The sequence below is a fragment of the Pyrus communis genome, chromosome 12 (genome assembly GCF_963583255.1).
Source record: "Pyrus communis chromosome 12, drPyrComm1.1, whole genome shotgun sequence".
Lineage (NCBI taxonomy): Eukaryota > Viridiplantae > Streptophyta > Magnoliopsida > Rosales > Rosaceae > Pyrus > Pyrus communis.
This window is the reverse complement of record NC_084814.1, coordinates 16,488,074-16,508,636: the sequence shown is the minus strand read 5'-3', so window position 1 is coordinate 16,508,636 and position 20,563 is coordinate 16,488,074. Positions and strand designations below refer to the sequence as shown.

At 38.4% G+C, this 20,563-nt stretch overlaps 1 protein-coding gene across 1 annotated transcript; it reads left to right on the top strand.

Annotated features, from left to right (window-relative positions):
• The first annotated feature begins 17,049 nt into the window (after window positions 1-17,049).
• Window positions 17,050-19,028, top strand: LOC137711506 (probable membrane-associated kinase regulator 2). Its single transcript, XM_068450745.1, has 2 exons — window positions 17,050-18,500; window positions 18,596-19,028. The coding sequence occupies exons 1-2, from the start codon at window positions 17,201-17,203 to the stop codon at window positions 18,703-18,705; spliced, it is 1,410 nt and encodes a 469-aa protein (XP_068306846.1). The 5' UTR covers window positions 17,050-17,200; the 3' UTR covers window positions 18,706-19,028.
• Window positions 19,029-20,563: the final 1,535 nt, after the last annotated feature.

Genomic DNA, 20,563 nt, shown 5'->3' with positions numbered 1-20,563 from the left:
GAGGATTGTGTAGCTGCTAATGTACGTGGATTGGCCAAAGTGGCATCCCGGGCCTCTGGGAGGGAAGTCCTCGTACATTTGGTACGTCCATCTTTGCAGGCACATTTGCAGCTAGAAAATGTGATCTTGTCACCACTCTAAATCGGTGAAAGCATCTGGCATGTTTAGAGCTACGCTCTAAAAGATTTAATATGCGTTGCACTTTAATTTCAGATTAAACAGTGCGGAGATTTAAATGAGACAAAGTGGGAGTCGTTCACGATAATTCGCATAATTCTTCAGGAATAGTGACGTTTTTATCTCTTCCTAATGACGGGAAGACTGTCTCATAGAAGTGACAATTACCGAAATGAGCGGTAAACATATCGGTTGTCAAAGATTCTAAGTAACGAATAATTGAAGAAGAATCATATCCGACATAGATTCCCTTTTTTTGCTAAGACCTCATTTTTGTACGTAAAGGCGGTGAAATCAGGACATAAACCATACAACAAAAAAGGTGCAGATGCAATAGGTCCGGTTTGTATTCGTTAACCAATTGAAAGATGCTATATAGTTGGGTTACAATTGGCCTCAAGCGGACCAATATGGTTGCATGAAATATTGCATAGCCCTAAGCAGTAATCTGGAGCTTGGTACGTATGACCAACGATTGAGCAATCATTTGTGAGTGCTTAATGAATGCCTTTACCAGGGCGTTCTGGATCTGAATTCTCCAGCATTATCCAATCAAATAGAATTCATCGAATAATAAGGGTGGTGAGTCTCGAGCTTGATAACCTGAGCAAACAGTTTGGAGAATGCAACGTTCCTTGTGGACAACAAGCACACATGTGATCAACATGTAGAAGCGTAAACCAAAATCATAAAATATCTATATGGTCCGCATAGAGGGTGAATTGGTCCACAAATGTCCCTTTGAGTCATTCGTAGAAAAATATGAAGATTCGAACAAATCTTGTCATAAGAAGGCTCAATAATAAGCTTTCATATGAAGCAGGTTTGACATGTGATTCCTTGAATTAAACCTAAACTTTGGTTTAGTGGATGCCCGTGTGAAGATTTAAGGATACGGTGTGTCATTGTTTGTCCAGGGTGTCCTAAACGATCATGCCAAAGTGTAATTTTGTGTGTCGTCCCACATGTATGGCTGGCCACATAGTGGCTTTCTATAGGGCGTATGGTCATAGTATACAGACTACTCAAGATACGCTTCATCTTCTCTAGAGTACGCTTCTGGCCATATTTATAAGAAGTGATGCACAAAAATTCAACTCTGTTTTCTACATAGGTTTTAACGTGGTAATTATTCTCACTAATGTCTTTGAAACTCAAAAGCGTTCTTCCGGAACATAGAGAATAAAGTGCCTCTTAATTGGCCAAGATTGTACCATTAGACAACATTATACGTACCTTACCGTATCCTTCGATTAGGTTGGATAGGCCTAAGAGGGTTGTTAAAGGTACATTCTTAGGTATGAAGTTACTGTATCCTTCTATTGCTCTCTTCTTCCCCCCCTCTCTTTCAATTTTTGCCGCTCCTCTCTCTCTCCCTCCCTCCCTCTCTCTCATCCAATTTCGTGGTCAAAGTATGAATTTAACTAAAAAAATTGTTTTCAAGTATCTAAACAAACAAGTCTTTTAAAATTTGAAATTACAAAAAAAAAAAAAAAAAAAAGAAAAGAAAAAAAATACAAAAAAGGGATTGTTCTTAAGAGATATTCTTAAAAAATAATTTTAAGAACAATCAAATTTTTAAATAAAATACCAAACGAGCCCTAAGCAACCACTCGTAATGAAACTTATTTAATGAAACTTCAAGAACATGTTCATTTTATTTTTTATGTCATTATTGATAATTGATTACGCGAATGGACACAACTACATTCGCAAAAAAGTGTGAAGAACTCAAAAATTGAAATTGTCCACAAAAGATTTGACCGGTCTAATATGCACAGAGAAGTGTTCTTTGAGAGTTTTGGTTTGTTCAGCCAGTCAACTTTGTCAGATCGATCTCTCCTACTTGAACTTCAATTTTGTAATTTCCTTCAATCCGACTAGTCAGTCATTGTAACAATGTCGACCCTTCGTTCCTTTTATTTTAGAAAATTTCCAACAAGATGTCAAGAACCAAGAGGTTGAATCGAATCACATACTTGTACAATAAAGTCAAGGGAATGATTCAAGATGTAAAATCATTTGACTTTCACTTTTACTCATATCTTGAATTTCATAACTAATCCCCTAAAGAGCCCGAAAAAGCTAAAACATTTCAACTCATTCTTGATCATAGTTAAATAGCACGTGTCAAGCCGGTGAAGGACCGTTGCCGTCAAATTGGATTGGGTGGGTTGCTCATGGATGTGGGAGTTGGTTACTGGGCTCTCCGTTTTTCTTCTAAATTTTCAATTTTTCACTTTTTTTTTCCCTTTGAATTATACCAAAGCAACAGCTAACAACAAAATGAATTCAAAGAAATTGGGTCTTTTTGGCTTTTGCAAAAACAAAGAGAAGAAACTGGTTAGAATTATGGATAAGAAGATTTGTGGGAGGTGAGTTCTAGAGAGTGGAGCTGGACTGCGAGAGGTCTGAAAGAGGGAGGAGAAAGAAGGGTTCTAGATTATTTAGGTATTTACGTCATTTGACATGGGGGTACATGTCATTAAAAATAAATTAATAAAGGGATGGGGAAATAGGATTTTTTTTTGGGGGGGGGGGGGTGTTGGATTCAAAGCTCTCTTAAATAATAGACTCATATGTACTTGACAAAAAATTATGATATCATGAGAATTAGTCCATGATATCATAGACTTGCCATTCCATCACTCTTAGTCTCTCCTTTTCCATTCTCTCCTATTAAACGGTTAAGATTAAGCCACGTCAACAAATTATATTGATTTTTATAGAGAGATAAAGATAGAAAAAGAAAGTGTGAGAGGAGAGGTTGAAAGGAAAATGGATTAGAAGGATAAAGAATCATATTCCAATGTTACATGCATCAAAATAGTTCCTCTAGCAAAATTAGTGTTATTTATTTCTGATTTCTTTAATTGATATAAATGTATGCTTACTGACTCAATAAAAAGAAAATAAAAAGTATGTTTGCTGATTAGTTAAATTGTTGTCACACTTTGAATTGGAATTGTATATAATTAGATAGATTCAAACATGTATTAATAGAATTGACAGTTCAAACATGTATTAATATAATTTGAAATTGTCCACGAAAGATTTGTGTAGATTTTCTAGCTTTAAGTTTCAATGTATTTCATATATTCAAATGTACAAGTGACAATGTATATATGAGAGAGGAGAAGAAGAAAAGGTTCAGATAGTTAGCTGCTACAAGCAGCTAACTAGAAGGAAGAAAAGAAGGCTGTCTATCATAACCAACTAGAGCTAACCTACTTAACCCAATCAGTCACCTTCCTTAGATCAAGGAAGAGCTTTATCTACTTTACACTAATCATTCACTTCCCTTAAATTAAGGAAAAACTGATTTATAACAATATAGCCGTAAGCTTACCTTGGAGATACACCCATGGTAGCTGACCCTAAATACTAAACCTAAACCCATCGAGACACACTTCATTCCTTCAAATCTCCCCCCTCAAGTTGGATCGAGGAGGTTAGTTGATCATGGCTTCGTGTAAAGATGGTCCGTATGACTTGAGTTTGAACTTGAGCTCGAACGAAATGATAGTCTACTTCGATATGTTTGGTTCTTTCATGAAACAAAGGGTTGGCAGCAATGTGCATAGCTGCTTGATTATCGCACATAAGGGACATATAGGACAGAGTAGGAAACCCTAAGTCTGAAAGGAACCCTTTAAGCCAAATAAGTTCACAGCCAGTGGCTGTCATGGCTTGATATTTAGCTTTTGTGTTGGAACAAGCAATTACCTGTTGTGTCTTGCTCTTCCAAGTAACTAGGTTCCCACCCACAAATGTAAAATATCATGTGGTAGATTTTCTATCAAGTGCATTCCCTGCCCAATCTTCATCCGTGTAGCAACTAATGGTAGTGGACTTATTGTTATGCATGATGATTCCTTGCTTTATTGAACCCTTGAGGTAGTGCATAATTTTCTTAACAATGTGAAGGTGATCAATAGTGGGAGAATGCATAAATTGGCTTGCCAAGCTCACTGCATAAGTGATATTTGGGCGTGTGATGGTGAGATATATAACTTCTTTACCAACCGCTGATAATAACTCACATCATGCATGGCTTCTCTATCTGTGTTGAGTCTCAGTTCACAATCCACGAAAATGATGGCAGGTTCGCAGTCAAGCATATTTGCTTCCTGAAGAAGATCCAGTACATATTTACGTTGATGTAGAAACAACCCTTTTGAAGATGTTGCCATTTCAATGCCCACAAAAGACTTTTGCTGCCCTAGATCTTTGATAGCAAATGTTTGATGTAGAGAATGTTACAGTGCCTTAATTTCAATAGCACTATCTCATGTGATGAGATCATCTACGTAGATGAGAACCACAAACTTCCCATTGGTACCGGTTCTTACAAACAGTGAGGAATCAAACATTACTTCTCACAAATCCAGCATTTTTTAGTGCTGAACTGAGCTTGGCATACCAAGGTCTTGGGGATTGTTTCAATCCATATATTGCCTTGTACAATTTACACATCACGTTGCATTTAAGACCATTATAGCTTGAAAGAAGCTGCATATACACTTCTTCTTGTAACTTTCCGTGAAGAAAAGCATTCTTCACATCCATTTGCTAGAAGGACCACCCATAATTGACAATCATTGAGAGTAAAACCCTTACTGAATTCATCTTGGCTATATGTGCAAATGTTTCTTTATAATCTACCCCAAAGGTTTGGGTGAAACCTCGAGCCACAAGTCTAGCCTTATGTTTCTCAATAAAACCATCAGCCTTGAATTTGATCTTGTAAATCAAATGACTTACAACAACCTTTTTTCCTGGTGGTAGTTGAACTAAGCTCCAGGTGTTATTTTCTTCCAGTGCATGAAGCTCATCTGCCATGGCTTGATTCTATTGAGGGAGGATGGATGCTTCTTGGAAACTCCTAGGTTCATAGTGTTTATTAATTTCACTGAGAAATGCAGCATGAGATGTAGAGAACTCATGAAAACTGATGTTGTTAGTGCTAGGGTGTCTTGAGGCATAAGTAACATAATCCTGCAACCTAGTTGGAGGTTTCCTGGTTCGAAGAGAATTTCTTTTAATCACTTGAGACTCTGTAAGAGGTTGAGGGTGATCAGAATGAGACTCATCGTCCTTCTCACTGGCAGAAGTCAGACTAGCAGTGATTGAGTCAGTTTGCACTTCTTCATTATCTAAAATCATAGAGATTGAGTTTTCTTCCAACATTGGATGATTACAGTTATGAGGGAGTGGAAATAATTTAAACAATTCCTCCCCCTGACTTGTAGTAGTTCCTTTGGAAGTGAAATAAAGACAATCTTCTTTGAACTTCATATCTCTTGACATAATGCACTTCTTAGTGACTAGATTGAAGCACTTATATCCCTTTTGAGTGGAAGAGTACCCTATAAACACACTTGGTAGCCCTGGCATCTAATTTGTCATGATTCAAAGCTTGAATGTGAACAAAGTAAACACATCTAAATACCTTAAGGTGTGTCAAATTAATTTATCTACCTTTGAGTACTTCATAGGGAGATTTGTACTCTAGCACACGACTTGGGAGTTTATTGATGAAATAAGTGGCAGTGAGGATAACAAATGACCAAAATTTCTTTGGAACATGCATGTGAAACATGAGAGCTCGAGTCTTCTTTAAGAGATCCCTATTCTTTCTCTTGGCAACTCCATTTTGTTGGGGAGTTCCTACATAGCTGGTTTGATATATGATGCCCTAAGCACTTATGTATTTAAGCATGTTGTTGGATAGAAATTCAGTGCCATTGTCTGATCTTAAAACTTTAATATTTGATTGAAATTGAGTTTTAACATGCATATGAAAATATTTGAAAATGTTTGGAACTTCACTTTTTGATTTCATAAGGTATAAAAAGCTCATTTGAGAGAAGTCATCAACAAATAGAACAAAGTATTTAAATCCTTCCATTGATTCAGTTGATGGTCCCTGTAACAAGTCGTCCTAGATTTTACGGAATATAAGGGCTTTTGGTATTTTCACTTTGGGTTTGGACAAGATATTTTTGTAATGTGCCACGCTTCATTCCTTCAACAATTTGAATATGCATAGAGAAGTGTTCTTTGCGAGTTTTGGGTTTGTTCAACTAATCAACTTTGTCAGACTGATCGCTTCTACTTTAGCTTCAATTTTCTAATTTGCTTCAATCCGACTAGTCAGTCATTGTAACGGTGTAGACCATTCGTTCCTTTTATTTTAGAAAATTTCCAACAAGATGTCAAAGAACCAAGAGATGGAATCATTTTATTGTATTTTTTATGAATCACATACTTGCAAAATAAAGACAAGGTATAATCCAAGATGTAAAATCATTTCACTTTCATTTTTACTCACACCTTGGATTGTAGAACTAATCCATGTACAATTCAGAAAAGCTAGAAGCATTTCAGCTCATCTTTGGCTACAGTCAAATAACACACGTCTTTTAAAAAATTTCAACTGAGAAATTACGTCTTCTCAAAACTTTCAATGGAAAAATCACTTGTATTTTTGTCAGCTTCATACCTTGAACCCAAGACCCAAAGAGCAAACCTGACTTAAAATTCTACTACATTTCCACTAAACCACTCTTCATGGTTAGCTACATGCCACACATTAACTAGGAGAAGTTATGCATGGTCATGAAATTATGTATGCTTACCATACAACTAATTATTTGTGCGAGAATAGAGTGACACGTTGACTACTAGCTAGGCCTATTTGGCCATTTAAGATTTGGGGGTTGTTTGGTCGTTTTCTGGGTTCCAGATTTTTTTTTTTTTTAACAGACTATAGTATCTTAATTAAGGGGGTGGGGGTAGGCTAAGCCTCACAATAGACTAGCCATAATAATTTGATCCAAATTCGTTTTTTTGGCAAGAATCAAATATAAAACCTTTCACTTACAAGTAAAAATGAATACAATTAAATTGTAATATTAAGTAGTTCTGGACTGGTTTCTAAATAATAGAGTTATAAGTACTTCACAAAAAATTTATGATATCATCAAAACTGATCCACATATGATCTTATATCACTGTGACCTGATTTCTGAAAACTTTGTTCTTACCCTTTTTTCTTTACCTAATAATAATATAAATGCATCAAAATAATTCTTCTAGTGAAAACCGTGTAATTCATTTCCAAATTTTATTTTAGTTCTTATAAATATACGTGCTCTAATCAGTTAAAATGGTTGTCACACTGTGAATTACAATAATATATAATTTGATAGATTTAAAGATGGGACATTAATAAAATTGACAGTTTAATTAGAATATTGTTGTAGGCATAATTTACTGAACAATTATGGAGGTCATAGAGAGAGAGAAAGGTGCGGCAATAGTAGAGAGAAAGAGAGAGATGTGTAATTGTGAGTGTATGTTATTCCACCCCTTTGTGCCTTTATTTATAGTAGTAGGGAAGGTTAATTCCTTACCCTTTAGGATTACAACATTTAATAGGTAATCTACTCCTAATAGGAATATAAGATATATTCCCATATCTACTAAGGTCATATCGTGGACCTCCAAGATATTGTGATATCCCTAACGGTAAAAATATAACCATTTGGGGATTTTGCCTTGTGTGGGTTTGATAAGTAACCAGTGTCAGTATAACAAACAAGGTAAGCATCATTTCGAGGATCAGGGGGGTTGGATCCGCTCGAGATGCGTTGGGATTGCCTATGTAGTACCTTTAGGGTACGTCTTTAATACCAATTTAGTGGTTGCGTGTAGGCGTAGTGCTGCATCTTTACCAAGATTAACAGCGAAGGAGATGTCCTGTCTAAATACAATGAGCTAAGTACAACGAAGCGCAAAGTTGAACTTAGATATGAAATTTCGGATTCCATAACCTCTTCAAGAGTCTCATTTGCATATAACATATGGACAATCAAAGGTATACTCAAAAGTAACACATTCGAGGTGTAGTTCAACTGGTAGATCAAAATATCGTCAGAACAATGCTTCAACTTCAGGTCAAGGCATAAATGAGTTTCCCAAGATCCTTCAACTCAAATTCAATCTTTAGGTGCGAGATAGTTTTCTCAAGCTCTTCCGGAGTCTTAGTGAGATTCGTGTCAACGACGTAAATTGCAACTCTAGCAATTTGGAATAAGACTTCATAGTTTAACACGTAAGGGCATAATTCATATCCCTGACTGATTAAATAATCACTCAAACAGGTATACCACATTCGTTGGATTGTAAGTGAACACCTCAAAACAAGTTAAGAGGGTGTTCCGTGGTTTTGGAACTATTTGAACCAATCCATGTAATTTTTCAGGAACTTACATGTAAATCTCCATATCTATAACCCCATGGAGAAAACAGTAACCACATTTCATAATGCTACTATCAAGCACAAGATGTTTTGAGAAAAACCTTGCGTCGTAAGGCGTGCATCATATCGCACTATTTCATTCATCTCAAAACGCTTCATTTCCCACTTGTAACACAACAGGGTTACCTTGGGCAGTGTAGGAACAACAGGTCCAATACACAATTTGGTAAGAAATTTGACCTGAATTGTAATTTCAGTTGTCCAATCAGTTCTACGTTGCCACTTAATCAACAGAACACAGTTCGATATCATCGCTTTTCATTTATGTCGGTAGCTACCATATAAGTGAAAACATCATCGATGATAATCTCATTTCAATTCCATTTAGCTCATCCAAACTAGAATACTGAACCAAGAACTTTAAGTCTCGGGAGAAATCCGGATTAATCTCATGAGATGGAAATGATTGAGATGGATTTAGTGGGTGCTATCAACCTGATTAAGCAAAACATGGCAGATGAATTCTATCATTTGCATACAATCTTAAGGAGTTGTAGGACTATGATGGACCAGTTGGAATGCCATCAGCTGGTTCATATTTTTAGAGAAAAAAATTATGTTGCAGACCGTTTAGCTAGCTGGAGCTATAATATGGATTTGGAGGTATGCATTTTTCATGAGCCTACTCTGTGGATTGGGATGCTATTGATGGATGACTGCTTAGAGGTCTCCAAATGTCGTTTTGTCTGTTTGGATGTTGTTTAGGGTTTTTGAAACCCCCTTATTTTACCCAAAAATAAATAAATTTTTGTATATTTTTTTTGTTTGTTTCAATCTATGTGGCATCATTTAATTGGATATGTGAGCTATATACTTGTATCGCGTCAATTATAAGTGAGCCAATTCAAAGTGGCAACTTTTCAATTTCAAGACGCAAAGTGAGAGCGAAATCAAGTTTCAAAAAGTGTAGCTAAAAACAAGGTTTTTTTTTTTTTTTTTTTTTTAATGTCAAAGAAAATTAATGAGAAAATAGGACGTCAATAAACGTGCTTCAATAATAAAGAGACGACTCTATGAGTAATGTACTGGGGGAGTTTTTAATAATAATAGCCAAAATTTAACACTCAATTTCATAAACATCATTTTTTATAATATCTTTCAAAAATAACAAAAAACCAACTTAAATAGACTTAAATACTTTCAAAATTAAAACCAAATAAACATAAAGATGTATATGGTAATGTAATAGAAAAAAATATTCTCACATGCACTCTTTATAACTACGTACTTTTTCTATGAGAAAAAGTCATCGGAAAAGAGGTCAGTGAGTTATCGCAGGTGTGTTTGTGACTGATCAATGCCTAGCAATATAGGAAAACACAATTCAGCGAGAAAACAAATCATCTGGTCGGCTTTGATATTTACTTAGGGTTCCTCCTTTGGTATTCAAACAACCAAAAGAGCAAATGTGAGACAAAATGGACGACAAAAAAACCAATAGCCCCATTTGAACACAAGATAAGAGTCCAAAATTACAAGCTAGCTAGTCAGTCAGCCCAGTGCAAAAATTGATAAACAATTGAAAGAATTCTATACAAGTTAGATGAAATATCAATCAATTTAGCTTCAGGTACTGCAGCAAATGGAGACACGACAATTCTTTCCAGGCATCGGGTATGCCAGGAAGATACCAATGACTGCAACCTTGATCCCCGACTTACTTGAATTTCTTCCATATATCATATATGGTTGGATGACCATCGATTTTGAACACAAGATAATTGTTTCCATCTGCTTTATGATGTTCTGCAATTCTATTCTTCTCGAAGTAAGAAGAGCTCAAATTTTGGAGCGGTCGAGTTGCTTTCGTACAACTCCCACCAGAATTCTGACCTCCCCTGTTCTATGAGTTACAAATTAATAAAGAAAATGACTTGCACAAATTTGATACTACCAACTCCCCTCACAACGTCGCACTTTGAACAATGATGTAGAGGAGATCTATTCATGTTTTGGCTTTTCTGTACGAATGGGTTTTGGATTTTGAGAGTATTAAGGTATATTCCCATGAATTTTCTATTAAATTTGAAAGTTTATATAAAAATTTGACATTACTGAAATTAGGTGTTAAATTTTGATTATTAATGATAAATACTCGTATTGGGGTGGGGAAGGCTCTTGTAGAACGAATTAAAACTTCTAAAATTGATCAAATACATTATAGTATATAATGAACATAATTAGTAACATTTAGGATATTGTAAGTATAGTCCGTAAAAAATACAAACAAGTATTATCTAGTAACTTTTTTGAAAATTGACAATAGAAAATTCCATTCGAATAGTGTGGAGCAAAAAGTAATGAAGAAAATTATGAAGGTGACACGTGGATTTTTGGGTGAGAAGGACAAAATTACCTCGAGGCACACCGAGATTCCCACACGTATGCAACGGACAATAACGGCTCAATAAATGAAGAGTCAAAGGTGATCAATATGGTATTTATTCAAATCTCTCTCATCACTTCTCATTAATCCATTAATCCCTTATTGATATTATTTCAGATAATATCTTGCAATTATTCTCCAAATACCACCATATATGGCCGGCCATTCTCCACCCTAAGGGCCGGCCACCCTCCTATAAATACTCCTTTTATTCCACTAAAATGTGGAGGCCATTCTCTTCCCAAAAATTCTTAAACACTTTCTCTCTCAAATTCTAACATTGGCATCAGAGATTCTTCGGCCAAAGTCCCCCCCCCATTCATTGTGGGTACGTGAGGCTTTTGGCCTTAATCTTAGGTGTTATTATTATTTTGTAGGTGCATTTTTGTCAAAGGAGAAGATGGCAGAAATTTGCATCCACAAATTGGTGTTTTCATTTAGAGTTTGATTCACAAGCTCGAAGAAGACTTTCACATTCAAAGTTTCTCATTTCTCGTTCGTTCGTAAATTTTTCATACTTTCTTATTCCTAGAATATTTTAATTTTTTAAATAAAGGTAAAGGAAAAATACAATGGCGGGAAATTTGAAAACCACGATGAATGGAACTTCCTACGTTCAAAGATCCAGATCAAATGATGGAGGACGAGACGTAGCCTCACCACGACAATCCATGAGACTACGTGATGGCAAGATGAGCAACTTTGCTACCATGGAGCACCACCACCATGGCAGTGAGGAGTGGGCCAGCTCCATGGCAGGAAGACCATTAGGGCACGGCCTAAGAGGCACAAGCCCTGGAGGCTATGCTACCACTTCAGCAGCCTAGGCCCAGAAACAAGCCTACGCACAGACGCTAGCAGCAGCAGCCTAGCACGCCCATGCCTAATCCATGGATCAGTGCCAAGCCCAGGCCCGCACCATTTTGCAATGCTAAGCCCTAGCCAACGTCGTACAGTAGCGGGCCTAAGCCGCACCTAGGAGAGAGAAGGCACATCATAAGCCAATGGTTCTGCCCGCTCTCGCGACTCGGCATGTTTCCACGGTCCAGCCCACTCTGTGGCCCAACCCACTCCCATGGCCCACCAAGCAATCCCAACTGGTCCAAGACTGGTTTAACCTTCCCAACTTCATATTTCTGGACCGACAATTGAATCGGGGGTATTTTCACCTCATTTATCCACAGAGTTAGCATATCCCAACTTAAATCTCACTTTCGAAGTCAATTACATTTCCACTACTCAAGGAGACGTATACCGTCTAAACGCTTTCACCCCAAATGGTAAACAACACTTGTCTCGATAAGTCATAGAGTTGACAAGCGCCCTCGCCCTTCAGACTACCTTGGTGAATCAGTTTTTGTAGTGTACCGAGATGCAGCGTGCCCAAGACAAGGTGTCTCGAAGAAAGACAAGGGCAGACGACGAACTTCTCCAAAACCGTCCCAACAAGTAGCCACTCGACCAGTCACGTACTAAGCGTTCTGGCAGTGTACACATAGATTGGCCGTCAAGATAGCGTATACTCTCGTCTTAGCTCAAGGAAAAACATGCATTTTCGGTTAAGCCCACAAACGAACATACATTCACTGTTGGGGCCACACTCCGATAATCAATATGAGCAACCTTATAGGCAAAGTGTTCATTTGCAACTAGGCCCGCAAGGAGCATTCTCCACCTTATATCAGAGTAGGCAGCATGACGGATAAATAGAATCAGTCACTTAATCTAGCTCAAGTTCAACCGGTAACCTGCGAGTAATTCGCTCGCCTGCTAGGAACATACCACGTGCATCGCAGCAGCTATATAAATGAACCGAACACATGGAAGACAAGCCTAAACCAACATGTCACGACCAGGGGCAGCTGGAAGCTCCGCTGCCCTACTAGAGGAAAATTCAGGAAGAAGTTTAGAGGTTCCTGACCGAATGATTGCACAATTTCTAGCGCAACGAAGCTACTGACTAGGCGCTCCAACGAGGCATGACCAACATAAGCGGGTTATCTTTCATTGACAAGATCGAGCAGATGGGATTATCCCACATAGATTGTCGGATACAAAGATTACTTCTATTCTAACAAACGTAGAAGCTCAGTCTAATGACGCTCTGAGGGCAGACGAATACCAGAAGGACATACCAACACAACTACCAAAAACCAGGGGCAGGTCTTGTTTCGACCCAAGCCAGCCCCAGCTCTACGCTCACAGTTGTGCCTACCTGTTCCAAGGCTCCCGACAGCCCTTGATCTATCACCATGGGTACTAACTATGCTGATCTCATGAGCATTGAAAATGTGCTCCAATTCCTCTCACATCCCGACGCATAACAAGTAAGGCTTAGAACTTGGATGGCAAACTTTGTTAACTCGGGTGTTTTATGCCCAAAGCGCTCCCACCAAGTTGCTAAAAAAAACAATATTAGTAAGGTAAGTAATTTAAGGGTTAAAGATAAAAAGATATTAACAATTGACTAATTAAATTTTACTCGGTGTTCGCTTTTTCCTAGTTTGCATAGCCATAGAATCCGCAAATGGACCACGCCTATCATTATATAAATCCAACTGAACATCGGCCTTTTCACGTTCTTTCCCTTTCCCAAGCATCTTATCCATGCAAGCAAACAACCTATTTTGCACTTCATCAGTATATGAGAAATTATCCTCATACTGAAATTGTGGGTTTAAGTAATAACCCACCACATGTAGTGGTTAATGAAGTTGATAGTCCCATCTACGATCTATCTTTCTTCAAATAGGCATATTTTTTTTCTCCACTTTGTTAAGATTGCTTGCAATTTTCTTTTTTGCGGTATCCATCAACTCATATATAAAACCCATGGGGGATCGCTCCGAATCAACCTCTCTCGAAACACAAACAAGAGGAAAAACACCCTTAATACAAAAGGAAGCTCGACCCCAAAACTCACGATCATGTAACACATGATGCTTAGCCTACTTTGCTTCACGGGATTTTGCATAGGTACTTTCTAACTATTCTTGAAAGGTAAACAAAGCAACAAGATTTTCCTTTTGCTTTTATAAGCTTTGTAGTGTAAGGAAAGAAGTGGAAAACCTAGTGATCGCCGGACGAAGAATTTCCGAATTATTGAAGTACTTTCTAATCAAAGCTAGTACCCATTGATGCCCATATAGATACTTTGAAATACACATAGCACGTTTGAGTGTGTCATCAAAGCATGCCATCTTAGAAATATCTTCTAGCATCAAATCAATGCAATGAGCCACACATGGAGTCCACCACACCTTCTCTTTCCTCTTCATAAGTTTTGCCCCAACATTCTTGTAGTTCGAAGCATTGTCGGATATAACTTGAACCACATTCTCCTCCCCAATTTCTTGAATAGTATCATCCAAATAGCTGTACAACAAATCTCCATTCTTAATAGAGGTTGATGCATCAACCGATTTCAAGAACCAAGTACCTTGCGGGCTATTAACAAGTTGATTAAACACCTACTTTTGCCATCCGACCATCCATCCGACATAATAGTGCATCCATATCTCTTCCAAGCCTTTTGATGTTCTTTCATCATACTTTATACATCCTCAACTTCTTCTTTGAGCATCCAAGTTCTATATTCATGGCTTGTAGGAGCATCAAAGTCAGGACCAAAATTGGATACCAATGTCATTGCATTAACATAATATTCATTGTTTGCCGCATTGAATGGAATGACACTAGTGTAGAACCATCGCGCAAGTACTCGGGATGCTTGTCTTCTTTCTTCTTTTTTGAAAGATGTATTCAATGTGGTTTGACAAGCTTCCGATGTAACATACCTATCAAGTGGTCCCCTTGACCTAGGTGGTAGAAAAGAACCGGTTAGTTGTGAATGTGTGACACTCACACTCCCACTACTTACATATGGTGTCCTTGTTGTGCCCATATCGACACTTTCACTTTCTTCTCCACCACCACATCACAACTCATGGCTAGCTTTCCTCTTTTCTTTAGTTCCCATAACATTAGCAAAGCATTCTTCCTTCACATTGGGTGGGACTTTTTTACAATTTATCATTCCTCCTGAACTTACACCACCCAAGTGATGATTGAATCTAGAAATTGAACACGTGCATTTGCGGTTACAAAAAACACAATAAAAGTGCTTGGTGACAGGATCCAAATCTTTTGTCCATGCCAAGCAAAATCTTTCTTAGAAGAAGAAGCCATATTCTTCAATGCCTAAACAATAAACATTTGATGCATACAGTTCATGAACCAACAATCTATTAATTTATGCAACAATTACTATGATGACCATACTCAATTTATGCGTACAGTTAATGAAATATATCAAGAATAGTAATAACCTGAGAAAGATCAAGACTCCCGCGATGCGGGGTGGGGGGGGAGCTAAACAATATAATGCATTGTTTTATTTTTGATAAAAACTGTGTTATTAAAATTAAACACACGAAAGGTTTGCAAATAAAGAAAAAAAAACAAAGTAATAGTTTAATGGGCAAATTGTTCATAGAAAACAACCTTGGTTCCACAATACCTCACTGCATGCTATTACAAGTTTTCTTAACACAATACCGACCATTAATCACATCAAAGTTTATCACAAGTTTTACAAGTTATACGATTCTACCTAACAATAAAACCTAGCCCTACCTATCATTCTCTCATCCCCTTAAGCCTTTAGCCTCCTCCCCTTATACCTCCACTCCTCTCTGTTTTTCTGCTTTCCAACTCCAAGGCTTTCACCCCAGTTTAAAAAAAAATCAAAAAATCAAAAAAATCAAATCCCTAACTTTTTCAGAATTTCAGAAACTTTAACCTTTAAAATAGAGGACTTATGGGCTTGCTGACGGGGCTGGGGTGATGGCAGTGTGGCGACTGGGAAAGGACGATCGAAGGTAGTGGTGGAATCTGTATTAAAAGTTTAAAACTAAAAACCCTTACCTAATCGTTTTGGGTTTGGGTGGTTTTTTTTTTTTTTTTTTTTTTTTCTTTTTTTAAAGGGCATACAAGGTGCCTGAGACGCCTTGAGACACACCTCCGCCGCCTAGGCATCTCCTACGAAGCCTTTCGCCTACTCTAGCAAAACAGAGGCGTTAGCCTTAATGCCCAGCCTTAAATGTGCCCTAGGCGCGCCCCGAGGCTAGTTTTTTAAAACATTGCTCCTCATCAATCCCTTATTGATTTTATTCAAAAGGTGACTCCCAAAACTTTCTATTTAATTTAGGAATAATTGTCATGTTAATTGCAAGATATTATTTTGCATAATGTCTTGCAATTATTCTCCAAATACCACCATATATAGCTGGTCATTCTCCACCCTAAGGGCCGGCCACCCTCCTATAAATACTCCTCTTATTCCACTAAAATGTGGAGGCCATTCTCTGCCAAGGATTCCTAAACATTTTATCTCTCAAATTTTAACTTTGGCATCGCAGATTCTTCGGCCAAAGCCATCCTATTCATCGTGGACGCATGAGGCTTTTAACCTTAATCTTAGGTGTCATTATTTTGAATGTGTACTTTCGTTAAAGAAGAAGATGACGAAAATTTTCATCCATAAATAGAATACAAATTATAGTTTGGTTATGATAATCCGTACCACTATAAATTCTATGCAAGATTTAAACGTGAAAATGATTTACTAGATTCCTATATAAAATATCTAAATGTTAAATTTACAAACTACTTAAGAATATGTATCTTAGAAGAAAAATTACAAATTAAGGTGGAAAATTAGTAGTAAATCATTCACTTGACTCTCAAACTTATAAGTAAAAGATTTTAAATTCAATTCCGATTTGGTAAAATAAATTTAAACTACATTAAGATAGATAATAATTGTTTTAAAAAAAAAAAATAAATATATATATATATATAGAGAGAGGGAGAGAGAGAGAGACGGTGGAGAGATAGGTCGTATAGGTGCTGTAGTGTACTCTCCACTATTAATTCGTCTGTGTCGCTATTATTATCTTTACTGAGACGAGACTGTTCTCCCTCACATGACTGCCCTGCACTGCCCTGCCCTGCTCTGACCTGCAGGCCCCGTATTCATTACAAACAAATTAACCTTACCCCCTCCTCTCTCTCTCTCTCTCTCTCTCTCTCTCTCTCTCTCTCTCACTTTTTCGGTTTCACCCCTCCTTCTCTCCCTCCTCTCCCTCTCTCTCTCTCTCTCTCTCTCTCTACCCATCACTTACATTTTCAGTAGTGGTACTTTTTGTAAACCCATTCATCTACGCAAACCCTTACCTTTTCCCTCTCCTTTTCTCTCTCTTTTTACTCAGTATACCCACTCCTTCTGCCTTATACTGGCTCTCCCAACCATGGAAGCTTTCAGCTTGCTCAAGTACTGGCGAGGCGGTGGTGCTGTATATGGCACCCCCCTTACTAATTGCCCCGACACTCCTGATTCTGCTAAAATGCGCACCCCCACCACCACTTCACCCACCACCACAATCCTCACCGCCGTCGCCCAAAATGACGACGAAGACACCGACGACGACGACGGCCCTTTCTTCGACTTGGAGTTTGCCGTCCCTGACGAAGACGAAGCGGCCGCTGCCCAAACCTACCAGCCCTGTGGAAACGGAGATTGTACGGATGACAGCGACGAGGAGGCCCGACTAGAAGATGACGAGTCTGACGATTGTGAAGATGGAGAGGGGGAGTTCAACTTCACTGTCTCTTCTGGGTCGAGCCAGGACCGTACGGACGACCCGAATCTGACTCTCTCTCCCTCCGACGACTTGTTCTTCAAAGGGAAGCTTGTGCCCATCGAGCCGTCGTCGATTGAGTTCAACCCATCTGAAGAATCCAACTCCAAGGCCCAATTCGCCGGCTCATTGTTGAAATCGGCCACCAAGTTTCGTGTTTTCATGCTGGGTTTGAAGAAGTCGAAGTCGAATTCAAACGCGTCGGAAAAACCAGAGAAAACGGAGCCGCCGGCTGTGGAATCTGTTGCGGCGGTAGCGAAAGAAGCGCCTCAAAAAACCCAGGAAAAACCACTGGAAGAGGAACCGCCGCAAAAGCAGAAACAGCAGGGGAAGCTTTTCACGGTGAAATTCAAGGTGGAGGAGGTCCCCATTGTGTCTTTGTTTACAAGAGACAATAGCTCGAGAATCTCAACAGCTAAAAAGTCGCAGACGACCCAGGAGAAGCCGCCGCCGGTAAGCGCTTCTGAAGAATCGGCTTCTGAGGAAAAACGCTTTTCCAAAGAGGTAATGCAAAAGTACTTGAAAATGGTTAAGCCGCTCTATGTTCGCGTTTCAAAGAGGTACGGCGAGAAGCTTAGACTGTCCGGGCAGCTCAGCTTGAACGGCTCGACAGCGGCGGCTTCAAATCCGGCGGCTGTGGCTGAGAAGACCCAACCGGAAGCAGAAGTGTCGGAGCCCCCTCCGGCGACGGCGAGCAATGCGAAGAGTGGTCAGAAACAGGGGAATATCCCGGCTGGGCTGAGAGTGGTCTGCAAGCACTTGGGGAAGAGCCGGTCGGCTTCTTCCGCCGTAGCCGCGGCTCCATCAGGCGCCGTGGTCGCGCAGAGGAGGGATGATTCGCTGCTTCAGCAGCAGGACGGAATCCAAAGCGCCATCCTGCATTGCAAGCGTTCCTTCAATGCCTCCCGAGGTACGTAATATTAATTTCCAATTATTTTATTTATCATTTTTTTTAAAAATAATTATGTCCATTTTAATTTTTTGTCTTTATTTATTTCGGGTAAGATTCGGACACTAACCTGCTGTCTCGGTCAGTGAGCGATCCCTCGAACGAAAAAAAGTCAGTTGAGATGTCACGCAAGTCGTCGGATCAAGGCAAAGGAGGTGTGCTTTAACGGCCGAGATCTTTTTCCGCATGCTTTTTTGGCGGGAAATGGGGGGAGTGGTCAAGTCAATGTTGCTGTTTGTTAATCATGCTCAAATCAAAGAAGGCCTAAAGGGACAGTGGCCAGGTTTTCTTGTTAATTATTGTAAATTGCTTTTAGAAAAAGCCAGAAAGATGGAGGAGTAGGAGGGAGATGTCTGTAGAAACTAGTAGTTTTGTTCTTGCAAGTTCTATGAGCTTTAGCTTAATTTTGTGTTAGTGATAATTAATCACAAAACCCAAGTCATTCTGTTAATATTGTAGCCTAATCTTTTAGTCATATGCATTATAATATTGTAGCCTAATCTTTTACCGCTTGTGATTTTTATGGGTATTCATAAACAGTTTTGAGTAATGTTACACTAACCACATGTGTCGTTATTTGTACTATGTTCTTCACTTATATAATAACATATAATGTAGGGTAAAATATAAAAAACTATCTCATCTAATAGGGTTATAACAGTTCATATCTCATCTTTTAAAATCGACAATGTTATATCACATCTTACGAATTTATGACAATATCATACCTCTATTAATTTTTCTGTTAAGTGCTGATGAGACGTTGCAAGAGATTAGGACTATTTTTTATTAAAAAATTAATAAAATATTATTAAAAACTAAAAAAATTATTTAATATTTTTTAAATATTAAAATAATAAAAAAAAAAAAAAATAAAGGGAAAAAAAAAAAAAACCTTAGTCGTCCCTTCCCTTCCCCTCTCTTTCTTTCCCATCTTCATCTTCTTTTGCTTAATCTTTTAACACAAAAAAAAAAAAAAAATTTGAAAACCCAACCCCCCCCCAGGAGAATGAAGAAGAGGAGGAAAAAACATAAAAATAAATATTGAAAACCCAACCCCCCCCCCCCAGGAGGAGGAAGAACCGAAGAGGAAGAAGAGGAGGAGGAAAAAAAAAAAAAAAAAATGAAAACCCAACCCCACCCCCTCCCCCAGGAGGAGGAAAAAATAAAATTTGAAAACCCAACCTTATCCGCCCCCCCCCCCCCCCCCCCCCACCCCCCCCCCAGGAGAAGGAGGAAGAACCGAAGGAGAAGAGGAGGAGAAACCCCCAGGAGAAGGAGGAAGAACCGAAGGAGAAGAGGAGGAGAAAAAAAGGAGAAAAAAAAAAAACCCAGAAGAAGGAAGAAAAAGGAGAAGGAGAGGGGATGCCGCACCCTAGGAAATTTTGTCGTTTTGTTTTTTTATTCTTAATTTTTTAATTTTTTTTTTATCGTAACATGCGTTACGACATTGTCAATTTTAAAAAATGAGATATAAAATTATTGTGATCCTAATAATTAAGATAATTTTTTGTATTTTAGCCTATAATATAATATTCGGCATTCGTCAGATGAGTAGGAATCTCTCTAGTCTCTAGTAGGGCAAAAACTCAAAAACATAGAATAGAAAACAATATTTGGCACTAGTCTCTCTCTCCAATTAAGCGCTTAATCTAGACGTCTTTGTTTGCCATGGGATCGCTTTTTGGTCCAAATGGTGTACGGGAATTCGTGAAGGTTGTGGTGACGTTGAGGCAGCCAATAAATCAGTGTATTCCTGATGGGAAATAAGTTGGGGAGATTGAATTTGTCTCCTTTTGGCAGAGGTCGGACCCACAAAAGTGCTGCCTACATTATTTAATCTGCTTCTACCTCGTGCCTTTACGGCAAAGACTTTTTGTCGTTTTTGGCTAAATATCATATTCTTTGGTGACACCTTTTCTTTTATGAATTTCCTTTTGGGCCTATGCTTTTGTTTCAGTTTGGGCCCTATCCTACACCCAAGTCAGATACTCTCTGCTTATAATAGAATTGTCTTTTTCTTT